The 23909-nt window shown below is 38.3% G+C and overlaps 1 protein-coding gene across 12 annotated transcripts in view; it reads right to left on the bottom strand.

Moving 5' to 3' along the window:
* Nucleotides 1-23909, bottom strand: part of WDR7 (WD repeat domain 7) — a 375641-nt gene that overhangs the window by 90317 nt on the left and 261415 nt on the right. For all 12 annotated transcript variants that reach the window (XM_021093595.2, XM_021093608.2, XM_021093602.2 and 9 more), the window contains 4 exons: nt 18946-19132; nt 7073-7190; nt 4328-4477; nt 3665-3747 (listed from right to left, as the gene is read on the bottom strand). In XM_021093595.2, coding sequence (XP_020949254.1) covers nt 3665-3747; nt 4328-4477; nt 7073-7190; nt 18946-19132 — 538 coding nt within the window. The remainder of the gene's footprint in view (nt 1-3664; nt 3748-4327; nt 4478-7072; nt 7191-18945; nt 19133-23909) is intronic.

The following is a 23909-nucleotide window of genomic DNA, read 5'->3' as shown; positions in this document are numbered from 1 at the left end:
CCCAGATGCATATCAGAATCATAAGCCCACTAGTCAAGGTTAAAAAACAAAACAAAACTAAAAAACAAGAAAACTAATCTTAGGATCATTATGCATTTGATGACACTACTTCATTTTGGTGCTCACAGAAAATACTGAATTTTACGCATAACAATTTTATATATAACTTGTAATACAGAATTTTATGTACGTATAAATGGGAGTACTTTTGATTTTTAAATATTCAATGACTTCGGGATACTAGACTGGCTCTTAATTGAATTAATACAATTTTAGGTGTAAAGATCATTTTTATAACATTGACTAAAATTATTTAATATTTTGGGAACTAAACCAATTCTTTTACATGTGAAAATGATAATAATATCATCCTGTACTTTTGATGCACATAAAATCCTTTTAAGTACATATTTAATAATTTCCCTACACACATTTTAGGTTTTCACATTATTATTCAGATGGAAAGACCCCAGGGAAACTAACATTCTCTGAGTATTGAAATCACAAGCATTTTGCTGGATGCTTTGATACATATAATCTCAAAAAATATTAAGCGAAGTTTTACAGTTTTTTATGATCTACCAACCATAACAACTAAACATTGGTATGTAGCAACATAACAGATGTAAGCTTAAGCTAAAACCCATAGCAGCTTTTGAAAAGGGTAAAGGAATGGAGAGAGTAAAAAAACAAACAAACAAACAAAGAATATAACATTGTGGAAAGATTTTAAAACCAAATTACATGTGACTGGAGTATAGATGGCCACATCGTCATTGACTTGGACTAGTTTCACATTTAGTGAAAGGCATTTATTTCTAAGTAGAGGGCACATAAATGCTGTAAGGTACCTAGTACAAAGGCATAAACGTGGTAGATCTCAATAAAATAATTTTTACCTCTGTTAATATGTTAATGTGTTTGTTGGTTGTTCATTTAAAAAGCTGATGCAAATCAGCCTAAATAAGTAGCATGGCATTGACCTATGACGCTTTAGAGGCACCATCTAAGCTTAGTGTTCTATGAGGTCCCTTGTGATTTACTGTCTTTTCCAACTAACATTTAGCACAAGCTACAACCTTATATCATTATCCATCTTTCTATGTTTATGAGCTGACTCTTTGTGACTTACACCTTTACACTTCTAATAATACCGAATATAATATAATAAGAGGTAGTCAACTATCTCAATTTATAACTATTTGTTATAAATCTGACATTTCATAAGATTACATCTTATCAACTACGCTTTGGCCAGAGAATTCTATGTTTTGGCTTAAACTCTGCTGACTCTCCAGTGCTTGCAGAATAATGACCAAATTCCTTTATATGGAACTCAAAGCCCTATCCTGTGGCACCGTGACAGATTTCCAGCCTCAACCTACATTCCTGCCACTGCCACAAAGCAATTGCCAAACTCCCTGAATACTTTTGTGTCTCCAACCATTTGTCAATATGACTCTTTGCGCAGTTCCAGATGGCACACACTTACTTATTCTGCAAAGCTTACCCTATCAATTCTTCAGTGAAGCTTTCCCAGAACCCGTCTACCACCACCACTCCTATCAAAGGTCAAATCCTTCTCTCCATTTGAAAGCCACTTTTATTTAAAAAAGTATTCTTCTCCTTTAGTAAAAGGAAATGATCATTATTAGTCCACTTTCTCCTTTGTGAACTTTCCAAGACTCCTATTTCCAAAGGTAAGCCCTGCATTTACTGCCCAACCCTGTTCCTGGTATGTAATTCTACTCCAGCACATGACACAGCCCCCTGACATTATTTACCTGTATAGTTAACTGCCCTATTAGACCCTGTGCTCCCTGAGGATATCCTCTAACTCATCACTGTATCCCCAGGGCCTAGTTAGCACGATACACAGTAGGTGTTATTAAATTAATAAACAATATACAATTGCTTTCTGCCAAATCAGAAAAAAATTGGCACCAAGCCTTCAGTTTAGATACATGCCTCCTTAGCATGCAAGGAGAGCCCTTTCTCTCCAGTGAGTAAACAACAGCAAGCAGAAGTGGATCCGTAGAAACCAAGGTGACTTAAGGAACAGAGGACTCTGCTCAAGGAGGAGGCAGGCTTCCAGCAAGGGAAAAGACAGGCCCTTTAAACACTGAACAATTTCCTCACGTAAACTCCAGGAGGTTTATTTACACAGCAGTGACTGGTGCTATAAGGGATGCTTTGCTAACATTCAGTAAGGTAATTCCTAATAAAACTGCCTCCTCGCCTCCACTCAGGGAAAGATAAATTTCCATGTTCACTTAGACATTTCCTCAGAACCATCAACTGGGAATATAACAGCTACATGTATTTGTAACATCAATTAATTATACAAAAAGATTTCATATATGTAATTTTCAGCAAAAAGAACATAAACCAAAATTAATGTGGCATGATGTTAAAAAATTACTGTATTCTAACATGCCTAATCTATATCACAAGAAAATATACATCTGTACACATATATACTGTGGCGTAATCTTTTTCTGTGTTCTTTTTCTTCAATTTAAGTTTATTTTATATCGGAGGATACTGGATTTACAATGTTGTATTAGTTTCAGTTGTACAAGTGATTCAATTATACATATACATACATGTATTTTTTTTCAGATTCTTTTCCCATATAGGTTATTATAGAATATTGAATACATATGTGTTTTAGATTTAATTTCTGGGTGGCGTAAATTAGAAACAGTAAAATGAAGAGATTAGCTTGTAAAATCTACTGTAAATGTGGCAAAAGATATGGGAAGATTCAGAATACAATTAATTCAGCAAACATTTTTTGAAATGCCAGGAAATACAGAAGGTATTAAGATGCACAGTGTAATGTCACTGTACTCAGCAAACTTTGAGTCTAAAAAAAAGCTTTCCATTACAATATACTCAGAGAACTGAGCAAACATAAGTAAAGAGATCATGGAGCCTGTCTTCAAAAGAAAAACGTTATGTAACTATGACTAACCGGTTTTTCTGTTTTCTACAAGAACAATTATCCTCAACAGATTCTAACACTATTTCTACTGAACACAATGGAGGTAAAAAAATTTTTAACAGAATGTGCTCAGGCTATAAGCATTTTGAGATCAAAAACTTCTTTAAAAGAAAAAAATAAACATAATGTTACATTTTACATTTCAAAAATCTTCACTTCATGATAATTACATGCTATACACATATAAATTATTAGTTATTATACTTCCCACATAAATATTGTTTATAAAAGTTTTAATGGCTTTTGACTTCTTGTAACTGCTCTTCTTGGCCTGTTTTCTCACAGGGAAAAACACCTATACTTAGCAGGACAATATTCAAATGTTGGTCTTTATATTAAAAATAAGATAAACCTGCAAAAATGTGGCATAAAGGTTTCTATTGGCTGAAGAGTGTATCTTCTCTATTACTCATTTTTTTTAAGTTCTCAAAACTTAAAAACCTCCTCAAGACCCAACTGCAAATAGTGGTTCTATTATACATGTGTTTTTGACTATAAGCTGCTTAAATTGTTTTAGAAAGTAAGCAGATATTAATTCTTAGTTGGATTTCTAATTGGGCCAGACTACTAACTCATCCTGCTCTAAAAATCTTTTACAATTATTAATTTATTATTTTAAAAATTATTTATTTTGCATGCTATTGAGGGCTTCCTTACCTGCAGATGGCTGGGAAACATTCCTGAAGACCTTTCTTTTTAACTAAAGATCCTTCAAGGCAGTACATGATGATGTCCATAACCTTTACAGAAAAGAAAGAAATCTAAAATCAATTTCAAATGCTTAATTTTCTGACATTTAAATTATTGAGGCAGGTCTCATTTGCATGAAAATTCCACACAGTTTGATTCTGATACTTACTTTAAAATTACAGTACATTTACTCAAATTACAGTATTATTTACTTTCTACTATAGGCTATCCTTTCTCTTTATCTGTGAGAAAACAAGACAGCAAGCAGTAAAATAAAGAAACCAAACTTATTTACTTGAAAGTCAATTCATATTTATGAACAGGATAGGTAGCTTTTACTCAAGCACATCATTTGTTCTGCTTTATTTATAATGAAAGATACCAAAGAGACTTGTGACCTTTCACATTTGCTCTACTAAAGACTAATTCCATGTGGATGGTAAATAGACATAGCAATCCTTTTGATTTTTGACAAAATTTAAATAGTCTCGAGAAATGATACAAAAGTTCATCATTTTAGTTCTCTCTTTCTTTTAGAGGTGATGGAAATAAAGATGCTGATTTCTCTTACCACACTAGAATATTTAATTTAGTCTGCTGGATGTATCATTTAAAACAGAATAGTCTTACCTCTACAAGAAGATCCACGACATCTGTGGGCATCTTTTCAATAAGAATTTCAATGACTCTCAGAATTTCCCCTTTAGCTCGGGCAAGAGTTGTGGTGTGTATATTCTGCTGTGATTGCGTATTTGCTGCAAGAGCAGTATGTCTGTGCACCTAAAAAACAGTTACAGGTTGAAGATAATGATCGACACTTGATAGAGTTTTATATTTCTAGCCACTGGTTTATTTTTCATTTACTAATACAACAGAATAAGAAAATTAGCAAAAACAAACATCTTGGGGTGGGTCAGGAAATACCTTTAATTGTAAAAGAAAGTATTTAGTACAATAAACACTCAGTACATATTCTCTAAAGGAATTCTAGTTCCTGGATGTTATATGAGACTTTAATATAACATCACCATAACATTTAAAAAAGAGATAAACTGAAGTCTGTGAATTTTGTATCTCTTGCTCTGAGGGAGGCAGCACTTATACCAGCAAGCATAAGGCATGATTCTTGCTCTCACGTAATAATGGTAAATGATGCCTATGTGGCACTTACTGTGTCCCAGGCACCATTCTAGATGCTTTATCATCAAGTTGGGGAATTAAAAAAAAAAAAAAAGCTTCCCCAAATAATGAACACTGTGTAAATACAGCTGACCCTTGAACAACGCTGGGAGCTAGGGGTGCCAATCCTCCAGAGAGCTGAAAATCCACATACAACTTATAGTTGGCTCTCCATGTCCAAGGATTTAATATGAATGTACAGTCCCGTAGTATTTACTATTGAAAAAATCTGCATATTAGTGGACCTGCCCAGTTTAAGTCCATGTTGTTCAAAGGTCAACTGTAATATAAGTTTGGTGTGATTTTTCTTCATCCAACAAATTGTTAGTCTTATCAGTTCAGAGAAGAAACAGCATTAATGGCCTTGGACTAGCTGTGGAAGAGTTGGCATGGGGTTTGGGGTAGGGGACAGCAGTAACAATACTTTGGTATTTTACTCTAAATCTCTAAGTGAAGCGGAAAATTTTACCACCTTTTTAAAAGGTAGTAAATGTGGACTATTACATTAATATATTATTTAGAACACTAAGAATATGGAAATCAATTGGCAATTAGTTAGAACATTAACATTAAAATATTTTAAAACTACCTTTCTAGTCACACGCTAGAGTAGAACGAACCCAAAGCATGGCTATTCTAATAGTTCATTCAATAATACTCATAGGAGTTCCAGTCGTGGCGCAGTGGTTAACGAATCCGACTAGGAACCATGAGGTTGCGGGTTCGGTCCCTGCCCTTGCTCAGTGGGTTAACGATCCGGCGTTGCCATGAGCTGTGGTGTAGGTTGCAGACGCGGCTCGGATCCCGCATTGCTGTGGCTCTGGCATAGGCCGGTGGCTATAGCTCCGATTCAACCCCTAGCCTGGGAACCTCCATATGCCGCGGGAGCGGCCCAAGAAATAGCAACAACAACAACAACAAAAGACAAAAAAAAAAAAAAAATACTCATATGAATAGGTGAAAATTAAGTTCAAAAATGCAATTAATATAAACACTTGTTTACTCTCTTCAAAGAGGCAGTTTAATGCCTAGCATATACAGGAACTGTATTGGTGGTCAGACTGATATAAGGCTTATTCAGTATATTCAATATCACTACCTCTGCATATTCCACTGACATGAAAAATTGATAAAATAATTCAATGTCTAATAAATCTGCTCCTTTATACATACACAAGTTTATAAAAATATATAGTATCTATAAATATAAGCATACACATATGTATATTTTAAATAGAGGGGACTCTCACTGTAACACCATGCACTATTAGAAAAACACAGCCCCTTGGTCTGCAAATCCATTTTAGGTATGAATTCAAAGTCCCACTGCCTCCTATAAACCTATACAAGCTATTAGGTCCTTCCTCCCTTCTAGCTACAAATATTCACGTCACAAATATTTGCCTCGTGCCTATTAAGGATGGCTCTAGGGCAGCCACAGGCCCAATAGGTTGTGGGTTATCAGGGCAGACTCAGAGGTATTTATTTAGTATTTTAAAAATTCATCATAGCTACAGGAAAAACAACCCAGGCAGAACCCATACCCCATGGACACTGGGCCTGCATATTATTCATGCTGAAATGGAACAAACCTTTAAAGAAAATTTAGGAGCTTATCTTCCTTTCCTGTTCTCCCACCACTAAGACCTATAGGAAAGACCCCATAATTGGTTCATTGTTCTTTACTAGTTTTTCAGTTAGATGTGGGCAATTAGTTAGAACACTAAGAATGTGCGAATCAATTGGCATTCAGGTCTTTATCTGTGACATGTAATAGGAAAAACAATTAGCAAGTTTATGACTTACATTTTTGTTTACAGTTGGAGAGTCAGTGTTAAATAAGAAGTTGAGTTTCCATTACAGGTAGATATGTACACTTGTAAAATGTGGATACCCTGAATATATTTTAATGTGGACAAGCCTGCTATATTTCCGATTGAGAAATTACTGGCAAATATTTACAAGTGAATTACCTTTGAGAACAGAAATGAATACAAAAGCAGCCCGAGTAATGAATGCACCGCCTTGGAAGTCAGTGTGCCCACAGGTACATATGTATTCATCCCAGCACTAAATGATTAACTTGCATTGTTCCAGAACAAACTGGAAAGGATTATCTATGGATACGGACCCTCGGCTCACAATGTTAAATAATTCCTCTCATGGAGAAGGAGCACACAGAGAAGTTCCGCTCACCTCTTTGGCGATGGTAGTGATGAAGGCGGGTGGTCGGGCAGTGGCAATGAGGGAGAGGGCATGCCGTGCCGAGCGGGCGGAGTCAGCTGCTGGGCTCAGAGGCAGCCCCATTGTGATGCTAAACAGGGATCAGAAAAAAAAGGAAAAAAGAAAAGAAGCATTGGAAATATAGACTGAAAAGATTAGACACAGCTTATAATGTCAGTTCAAGGTCAATGGGAGCACTCAAACAGTTAGAATATAATGGACTTGCAACAATGAGCAGTGATTAGGAGTCAGTGTGTTCTGGCATCAAATACAAAATCGAATAATTAACCGTGAAGATTGAAAACAGTATGTGCATCTGTCCAAAGTGTTAAAAACGCCTTGTTAACAAATTATCAAGAACTAGCACTGCATACATATCACAAAGCTCAGAATAAGGCAAGAAAGAAAATCATGCAGGGTGTTTTCAGTTTTTTCCCTTAAGAAAGTTAAAGGTAATAATTTGTTTATAAGGCCAAGTTAAAAGGCTGTATTTAAGGCCTGTGTCTGAGAGGAAGCAAAACTCACTCCTGTCCATAATATTATCAAAAGACATGAAAATGACAAAATTATCTCTAGTTAGTGTATTATTTTTTTAAGTAAATTTGATTTACAGTTTATATATTTAGTGTGAAATATCCTCAGTAGTGCTAGTTTATCCCACACTCAATACTTTCAGAACCAATCTACTACTCAGCATGTTCTGCCAACAGTTATTCTCTAGGCAAAAAATTGTATTAACTGATGCTTACTCCCTCTCTATAAAGAACAGACACGTGGCATTGTCCAGGCTATACATAAGAATATATACATGTTGAAATACATCCTTCTAGATCGTGAGGAGGTCCTGATAAGACAGTGAGGCTATATATTCCTTGTACCACTCCTAAAACATCAAAATGATACTATTCTTATGTTGGTAATGTTTCTTTATATTTTATATAGACTGCTGTGAAAAGCATTAAGGCTTTTCCTTAAAATGTGGCATGTGAACCACACATCAACTGTATATAGGGAATATTTTGTTATTCGGTAAGAGATCCATTAGAGCTTCTCCCTCTAGTTAGATAATTTAATACTTTAGTATCCATATGGAATTATATTAAGACCTGCCCTGCTCCGATTAAATAAGTCATTGTGCTTCATGTGTAAATTGGATTATGTTTACTAAAACTTCTCAAGAAGTTTACTAGTATCTCTATAATCGATCTAAGAATCATTATTTTAACTTTCAGTTGAAAATAAAGAGGCATCACAGAGGCATTCTCATCATTGTTAAAAGAAGGTAAATTGATTATAGAAAATTCTGCTTATTATTTCTCTGTGACTGTTGCACTGCTTCAATCTTTGATTGCTAATATAACTGTCTCAACTCTTTCTTCTGAACTAAGGGTGGACACAAAGCAGGAACTCAGAGGAGAGGAGGGTGGAGAGCTTTCCTTTGATGTTTACCTCGGAAAAGAAAGATGTGAGCTGAAAGCAAATGCACATATTGAACAATGAACAGAAGGCATGCACTGGAGGACCAGCATCGCCCCCATGGGAGATCCTGATGCCTGAGGGACCAGTAGGGGCTGGACAGAGGTGTTCAGCAGGAAAGTAAGGTGGGTAGTTAGCCAGTTTCTCTTCTGAATTCAACTTTACTATTGAGAATTCAGCAAAAAAATTTTTGTTTACTTTGTGAGTAGTGCTGGACTAGATTGCTATTATGATTATTATAAAGTTATTATTATTATTATTATTGTAAAATTTACATCATATTTTAAGGTACATTTTTAAAAACTCAGAAGCTAAACTTTTCAGATACTCTATGGTGTTTCCTTTCTTTTATCAACTGGATGAATAGGTGTTGATAATACTGAAAGACTGAAACAAACCAAAATGGTACATGTTGAAATACATCCTTAATTGGATATTTCTGAACAAACCTGAATCAACTTTCCTAAGATCGATAAAATCACGGGACGTTGAAGATGGAAAGATCCCATAGGCAACATTCCTGCCAAGCAATCACTGGGGAAAAGGAGCGTCAGTTTCCAGAGCAGCCCACCCCAAAGGAGGAAGGCACGAGAATGGGGGAAGAGAGTTGAGACAGAGCTGCACCATAGGTGGAGGGTGGAAGTGGGGCTTCCCTGCGCATGTCCACCCGGGTAATATGGGGAAGAAGCTCACCAAAGACATTTCATAAAAGTGCTATCCTTGAGTTTCTTGGAAGCTGGGACACCCACAACGTGTAGAAGCGGCAGTGTGTGCATTTGAATAATTCTTGTTGCTGGTGTCCTGCGTGTCTCCGGTGCTGACTTGACTTCTCAGTTTGCTACTCATCTCTGAACCACCTCCCCTTCCCCGTTCTCCTCTGACTCTCCCAACCCCCCCCCCCAACACCCCGCATGTGCACCATGCACGGGAGGGGGTTTGGGGCATGCTCTGGGTTTAGGGGTCTCTCCATCCTTCAGCTGCCCTGGATCTCTGCCCACCTCTTCCTCATCCAGGGCTGTGTGTAGAGGAGGGGGGGACCGATTCCCAGCCCTTTCTCCCATCCCACACCCACACATCACAAAAATCTTCCCCACACCCTTCTCTGCCTTTATTTTCTGATTTGGGCAATGTGTAACTAGGTGCTTATAGAATAGAGGAGAATGGAAAAAAGACCAGGGACGGGGGAGACGACTTTAGAATGGGGACGTATTTACTACTCTGAGGCCAGGGCTCTGCAAGGATCTTTACAGCATCCACAGTGCAAAAGCAGGTGGGCTATGCGTGACAGAAAGGAGCCACCCAGGCCACAGAGGCAGAAGACAAACCTTGTCTCTCCCCTCTTCAGTCTCTTCAATGTGCCATGGCTAGAGTAATCTTCCCAAAGCAGTGACTTTATTTCACGGTTAACCTGCTTAAAAACCTCAGTGGGTCCAAATACTTAGAAAAATCTTAAACTCCTTGGCTGGGGATTCCAGACCCTCCATAATCTAGTTCCGCTGATTTACAGCTCAGTCATTTCCACACCCATGCTCCTGAGGCCAGACTAATTTCAAAGTGGGTCCCTAAAATTTGATTCCTTTTCTAATCGCAGTATGTTGCTAATGCTTCTCCGCTACCCAGTTTCCCCACTGGCACACTCTCCTCTCTCCCCTCCATCCAACTCGAGTGGAGGCCCACATGCTGTTCTGCATTCACTGAGGCACTCAATTATCATCCATTGAAACAAAACAACCAAGGACAAAACCTGTTCCTTCCGGGCCCTTAGCATGGCCTCACTCTGTGAGGCATCGGGAAATAGTTCTGTATTGTGAATCAATATACAGATTGGGGCCATGCCTTCTAATTCTGTGTCTTCCCCCCTCAAAGTGCCCAGTACAGCTCTCAGACTTACTGGAAGCTCAATAGTTATGCACTAAATGAAGTTACCTGGCAAATTCAGCAGGAAAAAAAAAAAATCACTTAAGCCAGTTATCGGACTGAATTGACCAGGCAATGAAGTCAAAGTAATTGATCCGGTGGTCCCAACAGACAAAGTCTGATTCTGCATGTAGTTATCTTGCAAGGCAAAAGTGTACTGGGTGTGCGATATATTTTAGCGTGGGATTCTAACCAAACAAGGAAGGATCATACTGTCAGAGACTTGAACTTAAAGGGGTGTCTGCCTTATTCTGGAATCTGTGCGTAAACACAGAACTCACTCTTTTCACCTGATCCTGCTCATCTGGCTGTTATGCAGATCATTTGTTATATATATAGGTTTATAAGATGGGTCTTGGTTTCAGTCTTTATTCTGAAAAATATGATATGACACACTCTATTTTACTCAGCATTTCAGTATACGCATCCAATATGAAATACCAGAGATGACAGATATTATAAATAAAAACCATGAATAGAAAAATAGTCCACTCAGACCAAGCTCATTCCTTACCTGACTGCTCATTAATCCTGCTCTAACACTTACTTCTTTGCAGTAAAAGCATTTTAAAAGTTACATGTAAGACCACCTTAGTTAAATGTCGCCATCTACAACTGTCAGACTTCCCCATCTGTCAAATTAAGGAATACTGTAAAGGGAGTTCCTGCTGTGGCACAGTGGGTTAAGGGCCTAGCATTGTCTCTGAGGTGGCAAGGATTTGATCCCTGGCCCAGCAAGGTGGGTTAAGTATCTGGCAGTGTTGCAGCTGTGGTGTAGGTTGCAGCTGAGGCTCAGATTTAATCCCCGGCCTGGGAAGTTCCATATGCCTTGGACAGCTGAAAAGGGGAAAAAAAGGGAAAAAATAAAATAAAAAAGGAATAGTGTAAGGGAATATTTGGGGGGGAAACACTTAAACTTTCACACAATAACCTGCAAATCATGGTCAACATGGTTATCGACTGAAAGCTGTGTCTCTCTCAAATTTATGTGCTGAAGCTCTAGACCTCAGTGTGACAGTTATTCGGAGATGCGCCTTTAGGAGATAATCAGAGTTAGCGAGGCCTTGAGGGTAGGGCCCTTGGGACAGGATTAGACCCTTATGAGGGACACCAGAGAGCTGACTCTGTTGCTCTCTTCTGATCTTGCTCACAAAGAAGTCAAGTGAGGACACAGCAAGATGGCAGTGCCTACAAGCCAAGAGATGGGACCTCAGAGTGCAACTTGCCTTGCCAACCTCTTGACCTTGAACTTCCAGCCTCAGGACTGTGAAAAAATACAAATGTCTGTGGTCTAAGCCACCCAGTCTATGGTGCTTTGTTATGCAGCCTGAGTGAACTGAGACAATCAGTAACAGAACACTGAAAACCCTCCCCATTGAAAACAAGGACTAAAGTTATCTTTAAAATACATACTAAATTACATACCATCTGGAAATTTCATCCTACCCATCCCTGGTAAAATAGGTGTGCTAACAACAGTCTTTAATGTAATAAGGAATCTGCAATTCCTCTTTGTCACATGGGACTTTAATTTGATCAGTCATAGGTGGCATTAATTTCCTAAACTCAAAGGTGGCAATTCCTCCAACAAGTGTATATCTTTTAGACCTATTTTCTATATGCTATATATACATTTACAGTGAATAAAATCTATGCTAACATGATTTACATGGTTTCCTCTGATTATAAACTGTCTTTTAAATATAAATTTCTAAGACCAAAAAAAAAAAAAAAAAAAAAAAAAAGCAGGGGGAGGTGGTGGGGGGAGCTCCCGTCATGACACAGTGGAAACGAATCCAACTAGGAACCATGAGGTTGCAGGTTCAATCCCTGGCCTCACTCAGTGGGTTAAGCATCCGGCGTTGCTGTTAGCTCTGGTGTAGGTCGAAGATGTGGCTCAGATTTGTGGCTGTGGTGTAGGCCGGCAGCTGTAGCTCTGATTCAACCCCTAGCCTGGGAACTTCCATATGCCGTGGAGTGGCCCTAAAAAGACAAAAAGACTAAATAAATAAATAAATGTCATGTGAATAGGAAAAATAATTTAAATACCAAAGCCTAAGGCACTTTAGTGTTAGTATGACATGTTCTTACTTGGCGGCTCTCAAATCTAAAAACTACGATTGAGATTTGAGTGAAAATGTCAATTCTTTTTCTCTAACTCTATTTTATATCATTCAAAAAGAATCTAACATATAGGGCTTATCTCTGTTATCAAAGCACAGGTTTCCAGTGACTATGTATTTTTCTCCTAAAGTCTGGCAACTGTGAATATTTCAGAAAAGCAATGGGCTTTGCAAGTTCATCCACATCCCTGAAGCTTGGTGCTGTGAGGTGAGAGAGGGGCACCCTGAGCAGTGGGGCCCACCCTGCTTGGCTCTTCTCTTTCAGAGTAAAGGTGTGCAATGTAAACTAGGAAAATGGAATCAGAATCACAGACCAGAACCCATACAAAAACAGGATTCTTCTGTACTTTCATTTTTTAAAAAAGTAAGATTTTCTACTGTTTCTAACATTTTACCCCTATGTATATAACCAGGTAGATCTAAAACATCACGGATTAATAAAAAAAGTAATACTGCATGCATCTGTTTCTATTCTTTTTCACAATTAACTGGGGCTGGCTCAACTTATGATTTCAGAGAAATCAGTCTCCATCGTCTATTCAATAACACGCCATGAATGAGTGGCCCCAAATAATTCAATTAAAAACTTCCCTGTGTAGGATTCTACCCACGGATTGATCACTCATTATATAAAGGGTGATATAACCATGACATCTGGGAGTGACAAAATGGGAGTCAGGAGACTTAAGTGATTGGCTTAGCTCTCCCAGGACCAGTGCAACTTCCGACAGGTTGTTTAATCTCTAAAACTTATTTTTACATAATAGCATATTGAGGGCTCTGAATCTCATGCTATTGAAGGAGATTTTCATCTCTAAAATTCTAGGACTTTAGTAAATGCTTACTGCATGCAAATCACATGACAGGTGTTTGAATACATAAGAATAAACACATAATACATGGCCCAAGCAGTCAAGGAGTTTATTGATACTTAAATGGGCTTTTAATATCCAGAAGGTACAAAATTCTTGATTTTATAATAATACGATTTTATTAAATAGATTTTTAAAATCTGAAAATTCTGAGTTGACCACTTTTAAGTCCTTCTAATAGGTTATTCTTTAAGTTTTACACCCTATTGGTCTTTAATTCTGCACATGTAAGATTTCCAGTGCGTATTCACAATAGCCAAAACATGGAAACAACCCAAATGTCCATCGACAGATGAATGGATTTGGAAGAGATGTGGTATATATACACAAGTGAATACTATTCGGCCATAAAAAAGAACAAAATAATGCCATTTGCAGCAACATGGATGGAACTAGAGACTCTCATACTAAGTGAAGTAAGTCAGAGAGAGAAAGACAAATACTATATGATATCACATATCTAGAATCTAATATATGGCAAAAATGAACTTTTCCACAGATAAGAAAATCATGGACATGGAGAACAGACTTGTGGTTGCCAAGGAGGGGGGTGAGTGGGGTAGATGGGGAGCTTGGGGTTAATAGATGCAGGCTATTGCCTTTGGAATGGATTAGCAATGAGATCCTGCTGTGTAGCACTGGGAACTATGTCTAGTCACTTATGGTGGAGCATGATAATGTGAGAAAAAAGAATGTATATATATATGTATGTATAACTGGGTCACCATGCTGTACAGTAGAGAATTGACAGAACACTGTAAACCAGCTATGATGGAAAAAAATAAAAATCATTTTAAAAAAGAAAAAAAAAAAAAAGATTTCCAGTGCAGATGGCACAGTGGTGGGAGTGTGGCTTTTGGAGCGAGACCTGGGTTTGAACCTCACCTTTTTCAGTGACCACAGTGTTACTATGGTCAAGAGAAACACCTCTCTCAGAGCTCTTTTATAATCTTTTATAATCATTTTTACAAGGTTGGATAAAGAAAAAGGTAAAACCAATCCTCACTGACCCAAATTCTAGAAATAATAAGGAAGGAAATTATGTTCGAGTATTTGATGGGAGCATCCAAGGGTTTAAGGAATTAATAAAATTAGCTAAAAACAAAGTTTACTTTCCCTTTCCCTGTGTGTGGAGGTGCTGTGCAGCCCCTCTGAGCGAGCCCAGGTTTTCTATCTATCCTTCTGAGGTCCTTCTTCCCCTCTTCTCCTCACAAGCATTCGATTGGAAAGTTCAAATGAAACCTGTCCTTGGGCGCGGTCTTTGGATTGCACTGTCATGCCTTTGCCATGCTCTGAATGGCCACACCTTTTACTGTCCTTCTTGGCTATAAAAAGATCTGATCTTTCCTCTAAGACTGCAAGTGACTTGAAGGATCTTTGTTTCATGCCCCTTTGTAACTGCACAGAGTACCTAACACTGTCCCTTCCACTTATTGGCTACTCAGTAAGTGCTTGCTTAGTTAAGAAACATCACTTAAAATTTGGCAAGATATTGGAAAACACTGGCAAATAGCTGGTTTGATTTTGATTGCAGAGATGTAAAGTTCTCATATTTCTAAAATAAAAACATGATTAATTCTGGGAAAATGCTTTATTCATCTTGAGCCATTCATAGTTTTTTAGGAGGCCTCTGAGGAGCCCTCTCTGACAGACGACGTGGACACCGGAGAGAGGGAAGGAAACTCTCTCTCTCCGGTGCTCCTTCCTCAGAACCAGGAGCATCCTGGGCTTGCTGCACCTCCTGAACCCTGCCCCCGCCATAAACTCACAAGAATAGGAATATTATGATGATGATGGTTGTACAACTATCAATATAATAAAATTTATTGAGTTTAAAAAAAAGAGTAGGAATAAAGAGGGAAATACTGCTTATGTTTTCTTTTTCTTTCTCAATAAGTAGGAACTGATTTTTTTTTTTTTTTTTTAAAAAGGGCCGCACCAATGGCATATGTAAGTTCCCAGACTTGGGGTCAAATCAGAGCTACAGCTGCCAGCCTACACCACAGCCACAGCAATGCTAGATCTGAGCCATGTCTGCAGTCTACACCACAGCTCATGGCAATGCCAGATCCTTAACCCACTGAGGCCAGGGATGGAACCCACGTCCTCGTGCATACTAGTCGGATTCCTTACCACTGAGCCACAATGGGAACTCCCAGGAACAGAAATTTTAAAAAACACAAGTCTAACACAAAATCTTCTCCATAAAGCAAGTTTAAGATCACAGTCAAGAACAAGGCAGCTGAGCACTGTTATTCTGAACACAGTAAATCAGGCACAGAGGGGCCCAGTAGGCACCATGGGGATAAGATGCAGTCACCCTTGCTGCTCTGTGTCACCCTATCTCAGCCCTTCTACAGCCTGAACCAAGTATGTCAAGGATGTAACAGGCCATTTTCAATCTAAATCTTGTTATGGATTAATAAGCAAACATTTTCTTGCTTATTATGCAATTTATCATCATGAAAATTATACTGGACTCCTCAAGGCTACACGCTGATACATTCATTTATTCAGAGCTGTGTATAGAGAGTTATACCAATCTTCATGACAGAAAAGGATGCAATAGCAAGTTTTAAATTACCTACTGAAAACGAAAGTATTTGTGGCTGTGGACATACTTCGTGCAGATAAAATGCAGCACATCTTTACGTTTGCTGATACAAGCTCCATGTAAAGTTATTTAAACACAAAATATTAAATGGTGAGTCTACAATAAAAACGCATCACTTCTTCCAGGCAGCATAACAAGACTGCATACTACTGAAATTGTGTTTAGATCAGATTTGAAAATAGGCTATAAATTTAGGTCAAAGCAAAATTCTGACAATCAAAAGTGTTAAAGGCTTCTCAAAGTAGCCAGGAGAGCTGAGGTAACAGAAGCCGCTCTTCAGACTCCTTGGAGAGTGTCCAAGGGGAGGACAAAGGTTGAAAACACATCCTGGGGTTTGCATTAAGGCCACTGCCTCTACCACTGCTGCCAAATCACAACTCACATTCCTTCCTAGTCCTGAAAAGTCAATTGAGAACCTTCAGGCCTCCTGCATCCAGAAACTATCCTGGCTGCTACTGTGTCTAAGTGTTCATTCTATAAATGGGCATCTCTTCATCAGCTGACAATCCAACCAAACTACTGCCACATAGGTAACATCCACTCACTCTCTTAATGTGTGCTCAGTGCTCTTCTAAGCATCTCACATCAGCCTTATGAGGTAGGTATTTAATTAGGAGTTGAGGCAAGAGGTAAAGTGATTTGCTGAAGGGTATGTAGCTAGGGAGACACAGAGGTGAAGTCAGGAAGCCTGGCAGTATGATAGGTGGGGACAGGGGCAGGCAGCTGCTTAGGTTTGAATCAATCAATCCTGAGACTTTGGGCTGGGGATGCCCAATCTGGGGACAAAGCCAAGGCATTCCATGCTAGCCTTCAGTTGCTTCTTTGGTTTCCACTTCCTGAGCAGAGAACAGCAGAAAGACAACAGACTCAAAGTATGTTGGAACATAAGGTAACTGTGAGTTAAGAGAAAGGCAACCACAAAGAAAAGGGCGGGGAACTCTAGTTTTAAAAAAGGCTAATAACAATGATAAGAATGAAATGCCATTTGCTGAAAAAAATCCAAGCTCATAACACCTACAGGTTCGGTTCCAAAACACAGCAATAAAGCAAGTATCACATTAAAGCGAGTCACATGAATTTTTTAGTTTCCCAGGAAACTAAAAATTGTGTGTTTAGGTAAGTTCACTGTTAAGTTCACTGTACTGTAGTCTATTAAGTGCAACAGTATTATATATTTTAAAAAATGTACATACCTTAATATTCTATTGCTAAAAATGTCAAAATAATTATAAAAATAACATCGAAGATCTCTGATCACAGGTAACCATAACAAATATAATAATAATAAAGTATGAAATATTGCTAGATTCCTAAATGTGACATAGAATCATGAATGAGCAAGTGCTGCTGGAAAAATGGCGCAATAGACTTGCTGCATCAGGGTTGCCACAAACCTTTAAGTTGTAATAAAACACAGTATCTGCAAAATGCAATAAAGCAAAGCACAATAAAACAAGGTCTGCCTGTACATTAAGAGAGGCATCGTGGGACAGTTCAAGGATTCCAACCGCTAGAAATTCACCTCACTAAGATGACTATACTGAAAAAGCAACAACAACAAAACTAGAAGACGCAAGTGTGGCAATGATGCAGAGAAAATGAACTCTCGTACACTGCTGGTAGGAGTATAAAATGGTGCAGCTGCTGTGGAAAACAGCTTGATAGTTTCTCAATAAGTTAAACATAGAATGACCACATGACCCAGCACTTTTAGGTATCTACCTAAGAGAAAGGAAACCGGGTGTTCAAATACTTTGGCGTGAATTTTCGCAGCTGCTCTATTTACAATAGCTGCAAAGTAGAAACAACCCAAATGCCCATCAACAGGTAAATAGATAAATAAAATGTGGCATATCCATAGAACGGAATACTGTTCAACTGTAAAAAGAAATAAAGTATTGAAAAATGCTGCAACATGAATGAAACTTGGAATCATTTTGCTAAGTGAAAGAAACACGAAAGGCCACATGCTCTACAATTTCATTTATATAAAATACCCAGAAGAGGCAAATTCATAGAGACAGAAAGCAGATCAGTGATTGACAATAGCTGGTGGGAGGGGAGAATAGGAAGTGACTGCTCAGTGGGTATGGAGTTTCCACGTGGAGTGACCACTACTGGAATTAGGTAGTGGGGATGGCTGTTTAATGTGCACTGGGAATGCACTTAATGTCATTGAATTGTATCCTTTAAGAGGGGTCAGCGCTCAATTTCATGTTATATGTGTATTATAGCATCAAAACAAAACAAAACCAAAAGTCTTCTTCCAGGAATCAGGAGGCTGAGTTCTCAGCTCAATGTCCACCTCTATCATCAGCCCCAATTTCATTTTAGGAGCTGCCCCAGTTTATGGTCCTAATCCACTACTCTCATCATATTGCTTCCTGGGACTCCTGGGACCACTGCAGCCTCCTCTGGCTGATCCTCCACTAGGTGCAAATGAAACCTCAAAAAGTTAGTTTAAAAATTAACATGAGTGCAAGACCAAACTATTTGGCCATGTACTCTGTTAGTAAAGTGTTTTTGGGCAACCATATCTATCATTTTCTTTGTTTATGATATGTTTATAGTATTATTAGCTGATCATATCTCCAGGCACAATAAACATAAATTTAAAATGATGTCATAGATAAATCATTCATTGGTTCAAAACTAAATCCCAACTGTGTTAAAATTTCAGAAATATACATCCCTTTTCTTGTTTATATCCAAAATTTCATATATTGAGAGACATGTCTATATTTTTGTCCATTAAAAACATCCAATTATAAAGACTAATCAATAACCTCTACTAAAACAAAACAAACCCAACAAAAACCAAATGAACTGAAATTGAGCACATACTTGGCAAGCTGTTTTTCAGCATCAGCACAAAGTTCAAGAAGCCCCATCAGGACAGCAGACACATCCATGTAAGGCTCCCAAACTGTGAAACCCCGTCCAATCAGATCAATGGCTGTTCTTCGAATAGTACTGTGTGGAGGAAGTTTGGGGCTTGGCGGCTGCAGCAGAAGAAATGTCAGTGCCTTACCTAAAATTACAAAATAAAAAAAATAAAAATAAAAAAAATTAAAGGCAGAGCAATAAAGTGATTTTATTTTTGTGATGTTTTCATTGAAGCATGTTTTCAAAATATAAACCATTTGGGGTTTACTTTTTTGTTAACTGCAAAGTTTACAGTTTGTTTAGCCGCATACTTGAAAGAAATGTTAGGCTATAATATTTTCTACAACATTCTGAAGTGTTATAATTACACAATAACTATATATAAACAAGAATATATAATTTAAAAATATTATTACCACATTAACAAAAGAAAAGTCAAAAATCATATGATCATCTCAGTAGAAGCAGAAAAAGCATTTGACAAAGTACAACATCCATTCATGATCAAGACCCTCGCCAAAGTGGGTATAGAGGGAACATTCCTGAATATAATCAAAGCCATTTATGATAAACCCACAGCAAATATAATCCTCAATGGGGAAAAACTGAAAGCCTTCTCACTCAAATCTGGAACAAGACAGGGATGCCCATTCTCACCACTGCTCTTCAACATCGTTTTGGAAGTCCTAGCCACAGCAATTAGACAAACCAAAGAAATAAAAGGCATCCATATAGGAAGAGAAGAGATCAAACTGTCACTGTACGCAGATGACATGATACTGTACATAGAAAACCCGAAGGACTCAACCCAAAAACTACTTGAACTGATTAATAAATTCAGCAAAGTAGCAGGATATAAGATTAACATTCAGAAATCAGTTGCATTTCTGTATACCAGCAATGAAATATTAGAAAAGGAATATACGAAAGTATAATACCTTTTTAAATTGCACTTCACAAAATCAAATACCTCGGAATACACCTGACCAAGGAGGTAAAGGACCTATATGCCGAGAACTATAAAACTTTAATCAAAGAAATCAAAGAAGATGTGAAGAAATGGAAAGATATTCCATGTTCCTGGATTGGAAAAATCAATATTGTAAAAATGGCCATACTACCCAAAGCAATCTACAGATTCAATGCAATCCCTATCAAATTACCCATGACATTGTTCACAGAACTAGAACAAACAATCCAAACATTTATATGCAACAACAAAAGACCCAGAATCGCCAAAGCAATCCTGAGAAACAAAAACCAAGCAGGAGGCATAACTCTCCCAGACTTCAAGAAATACTACAAAGCCACAGTCATCAAAACAGTGTGGTACTGGTATCAAAACAGACAGACAGACCAATGGAACAGAATAGAGAATCCGGAAATAAACCCTGACACCTATGGTCAATTACTCTTTGACAAGGGAGGCAAGAACATAAAATGGGAAAAAGAAAGTCTATTCAGCAAGCATTGCTGGGAAACCTGGACAGATGCATGCAAAGCAATGAGACTAGAACACACCCTCACACCATGCACAAAAAAAAACTCCAAATGGCTGAAAGACTTAAATATACGACAGGACACCATCAAACTCCTAGAAGAGAACATAGGCAAAACACTCTCTGACATCAACATCATGAATATTTTCTCAGGTCAGTCTCCCAAAGCAATAGAAATAAGAGCAAAAATAAACCCGTGGGACCTCATCAAACTGACAAGCTTTTGCACAGCAAAGGAAACCCAAAAGAAAACAAAAAGACAATTACAGAATGGGAGAAAATAGTTTCAAATGATGCAACCGACAAGGGCTTCATCTCTAGAATATATAAGCAACTTATACAACCCAACAGCAAAAAAGCCAATCACCCAATGGAAAAATGGGCAAAAGACCTGAATAGACTATTCTCCAAGGAAGAGATACAGATGGCCAGCAAACACATGAAAAAATGCCCAACATCGCTGATTATAAGAGAAATGCAAATCAAAACTACCATGAGACACCACCTCACACCAGTCAGAATGGCCATTATTCATAAGTCCACAAATAACAAGTGCTGGAGTGGGTGTGGAGAAAAGGGAACCCTCCTGCACTGTTGGTGGGAATGTAAACTGGTACAGCCACTATGGAGAACAGTTTGGAGATACCTTAGAAATCTATACATAGAACTTCCATATGACCCCACAATCCCACTCTTGGGCATCTATCCGGACAAAACTCTATTTAAAAGAGACCCATGCTCCCGCATGTTCATTGCAGCACTATTCACAATAGCCAAGACATGGAAACAACCCAAATGTCCATCGACAGATGATTGGATTCGGAAGAGGTGGTATATATACACAATGGAATACTACTCAGCCATAAAAAAGAATGACATAATGCCATTTGCAGCAACATGGATGGAACTAGAGACTCTCATACTGAGTGAAATGAGCCAGAAAGACAAAGACAAATACCATATGATATCACTTATAACTGGAATCTAATATCCAGCACAAATGAACATCTCCTCAGAAAAGAAAATCATGGACTTGGAAAATAGACTTGTGGCTGCCCAATGGGAGAGGGAGGGTGTGGGAGGGATTGGGAGCTTGAGGTTATCAGACACAACTTAGAATAGATTTACAATGAGATCCTGCTGAGTAGCATTGAGAACTATGTCTAGATACTCACATTGCAACAGAACAAAGGGTGGGGAAAAAAATGTATACATGTAAGGATAACTTGATCCCCTTGCTGTACAGTGGGAAAAAATAAATTAAAAAAAAACAACAACATTATCAGTGGTTCTAAACTTCCAAATAATGTTTCTCCCTACTCAGCATTCTCCAAAATGGAGATGGTTTCAAATAATGTAACATGGTATTTCTTCATTTTTCTTCTGCATCTAACAGAGTTCATATGTCAAATATTTCTCATCAATAACACTTTTCATCACAGGCGATGTTTACCAATAGGGATGAGGGATGGAGAAGGCAGAATGTGTGGTTTTAAAAAAGACTTTGTGGATCATAAAAATAGAAACCCCTTTGAAAAAGTGATCCACTGTTCTCCATTTTCTGCCAGCACCTATGGGTCCCTTATTACATTTTTTTCTTTTATTTATTTATTTTTAATTTTTTTATTAGAGTATGGGTGAGTTACAGTGCTATGTCTATTTCTGCTGTATAGCAAAGTGGCCCAGTCATATTTACACACACACACATTATTTTTCTCATACTATCTTCCATCACAGTCTATCCCAAGAGACTGGATATAGTTCCTTGTGCTATACAGTTGGACCTCACTGCTTGTCCATTCCAAATGTAGTAGACTGCATCTACCAACTCCAAACTCCCCATCCATTCCAAGCATTTCTATGCATTTCCTTCCTCCTCGGCTCAAGTGTTAGCTCCTTGAGGGTTGGAACTATATTTTATACAACTTTGCATCTCCCAAACCACCAAGCACAGTGCTTTGCACACATTATGGACCTAAAATGGAAAAGAGACCTGCCTTTACTGTACGTACCTTTCTAATGCAGTTCCCTGTCCTGGTTTCTAAGAGTGGTCTTTGAAAATGTCAAGAGATCTACCACTTTGCTGTTATTCTTGACATCCAGGAAGCCATAAGAGCTGCGCAGAACCCCCACTGCTGGTCTCTGCAGACATTTGGAAATACTAGCAGCAAGGGCTTCCAATCGCAGGGCTCCTTGGAGGTTTACTCCTGGGAAGTAATATTGCAAAGGGGAAGTAAAGTTTCCCAAGAACAATGTTTTAGAGCTTTTCAATCAGCATTTTCTTTACCTGCACTCCACTATTTCTGGGTTCACTATAGGGAAGGGCATTCTGGCAATCCCTGGGGACCTCGCTGGTTCTCAGGGCCCCAGTGGTGGGAACCCTAGAGACATCTTTCTCCTTGCTCCCACGATTTTATCCCGAGAGCAAAAAATCAACCCTAAGTGGCCAATTTATGGATATTTTCCATCCTTTTTCTGACAAAGCGGTAAGGGCAATATTGGGGATGTGACTGCTTGCCCTCCCATGAAATGACAGGAGAGGGGAAACCACAGGGATGGCACCTCCCCAAAACCCCAGCCCTGCACTGGCCCCCAGCATGTCAGCTGCTCCTTTGCCTGTGTGATCTTCCCACAGCAGCGGGGATGCCCAGCTCGGCAGGAAATACCAGCTCCCTGGAGCCCTGCCACCCTTAAATCAGGTCCTTTCACTTGGTGATCTTGTAAGTAAAATTCTCTCCTTTCTGAGTTCAAATTACAGTCTCTGGGTCACATAAAGCAAAGATCTTGACAGCTCTGACAGGGCAGTTTTTACAGTTTTGGCAGGCCATGAGTGGAGCATCAAGAGAAGCAGAGAGAAAAATGGCCGATGTAACACAGACATTTTAAATCTATTAGTAAGTGGGTGATTTTTTTTTTCCAGTGATCTGGAATTATAAAGACATATAGATGTTGAAATTCCTCATCTGTCTCTAACAACTTATTCTAAACAAAACATGTAAATGACAGAAGACAAAGAGGATCTCTAAGTTAAACCTTCTGATTTCTAGCCTTGTTGATTAATAACCATGCTTATGACTTGAAGGTTACCAGCAATAATGACACTGATGTTCTGAAGGATTAGTCTGGGCTGCCTAAGGATTCAACTTCATCATACATTCTTCCTGATGATGCTAAAGAACCAGCCTTTTAAAAAATTTTTAAATATAATAAAATAAATTTACCCCTTTGTCAACTTGTATTCTGTAATTCAGGGTTTATCTAACTTACAACCCCATATGATAGAGGTGCTCTGCAATATGGACTAAGGTGATGAAAAAGCTAAAATTAAGACAATGATGATACTTTATTGATAGAAGAAGTCTCATGAGAGAATTTTATGAATTTTAAGCTTATCTCTCAGAGTTTTTCTTAAAACATTGGTAC

Source organism: Sus scrofa, chromosome 1 (genome assembly GCF_054392235.1).
Source record: "Sus scrofa isolate SSC_HxYL_T2T_F1_AM1 chromosome 1, Sscrofa_HxYL_maternal_Yorkshire_Landrace_v2.0, whole genome shotgun sequence".
Taxonomy (NCBI): domain Eukaryota; kingdom Metazoa; phylum Chordata; class Mammalia; order Artiodactyla; family Suidae; genus Sus; species Sus scrofa.
Note: the sequence above shows the minus strand (reverse complement) of the source record. Positions and strands in the feature narration are given on the sequence as shown.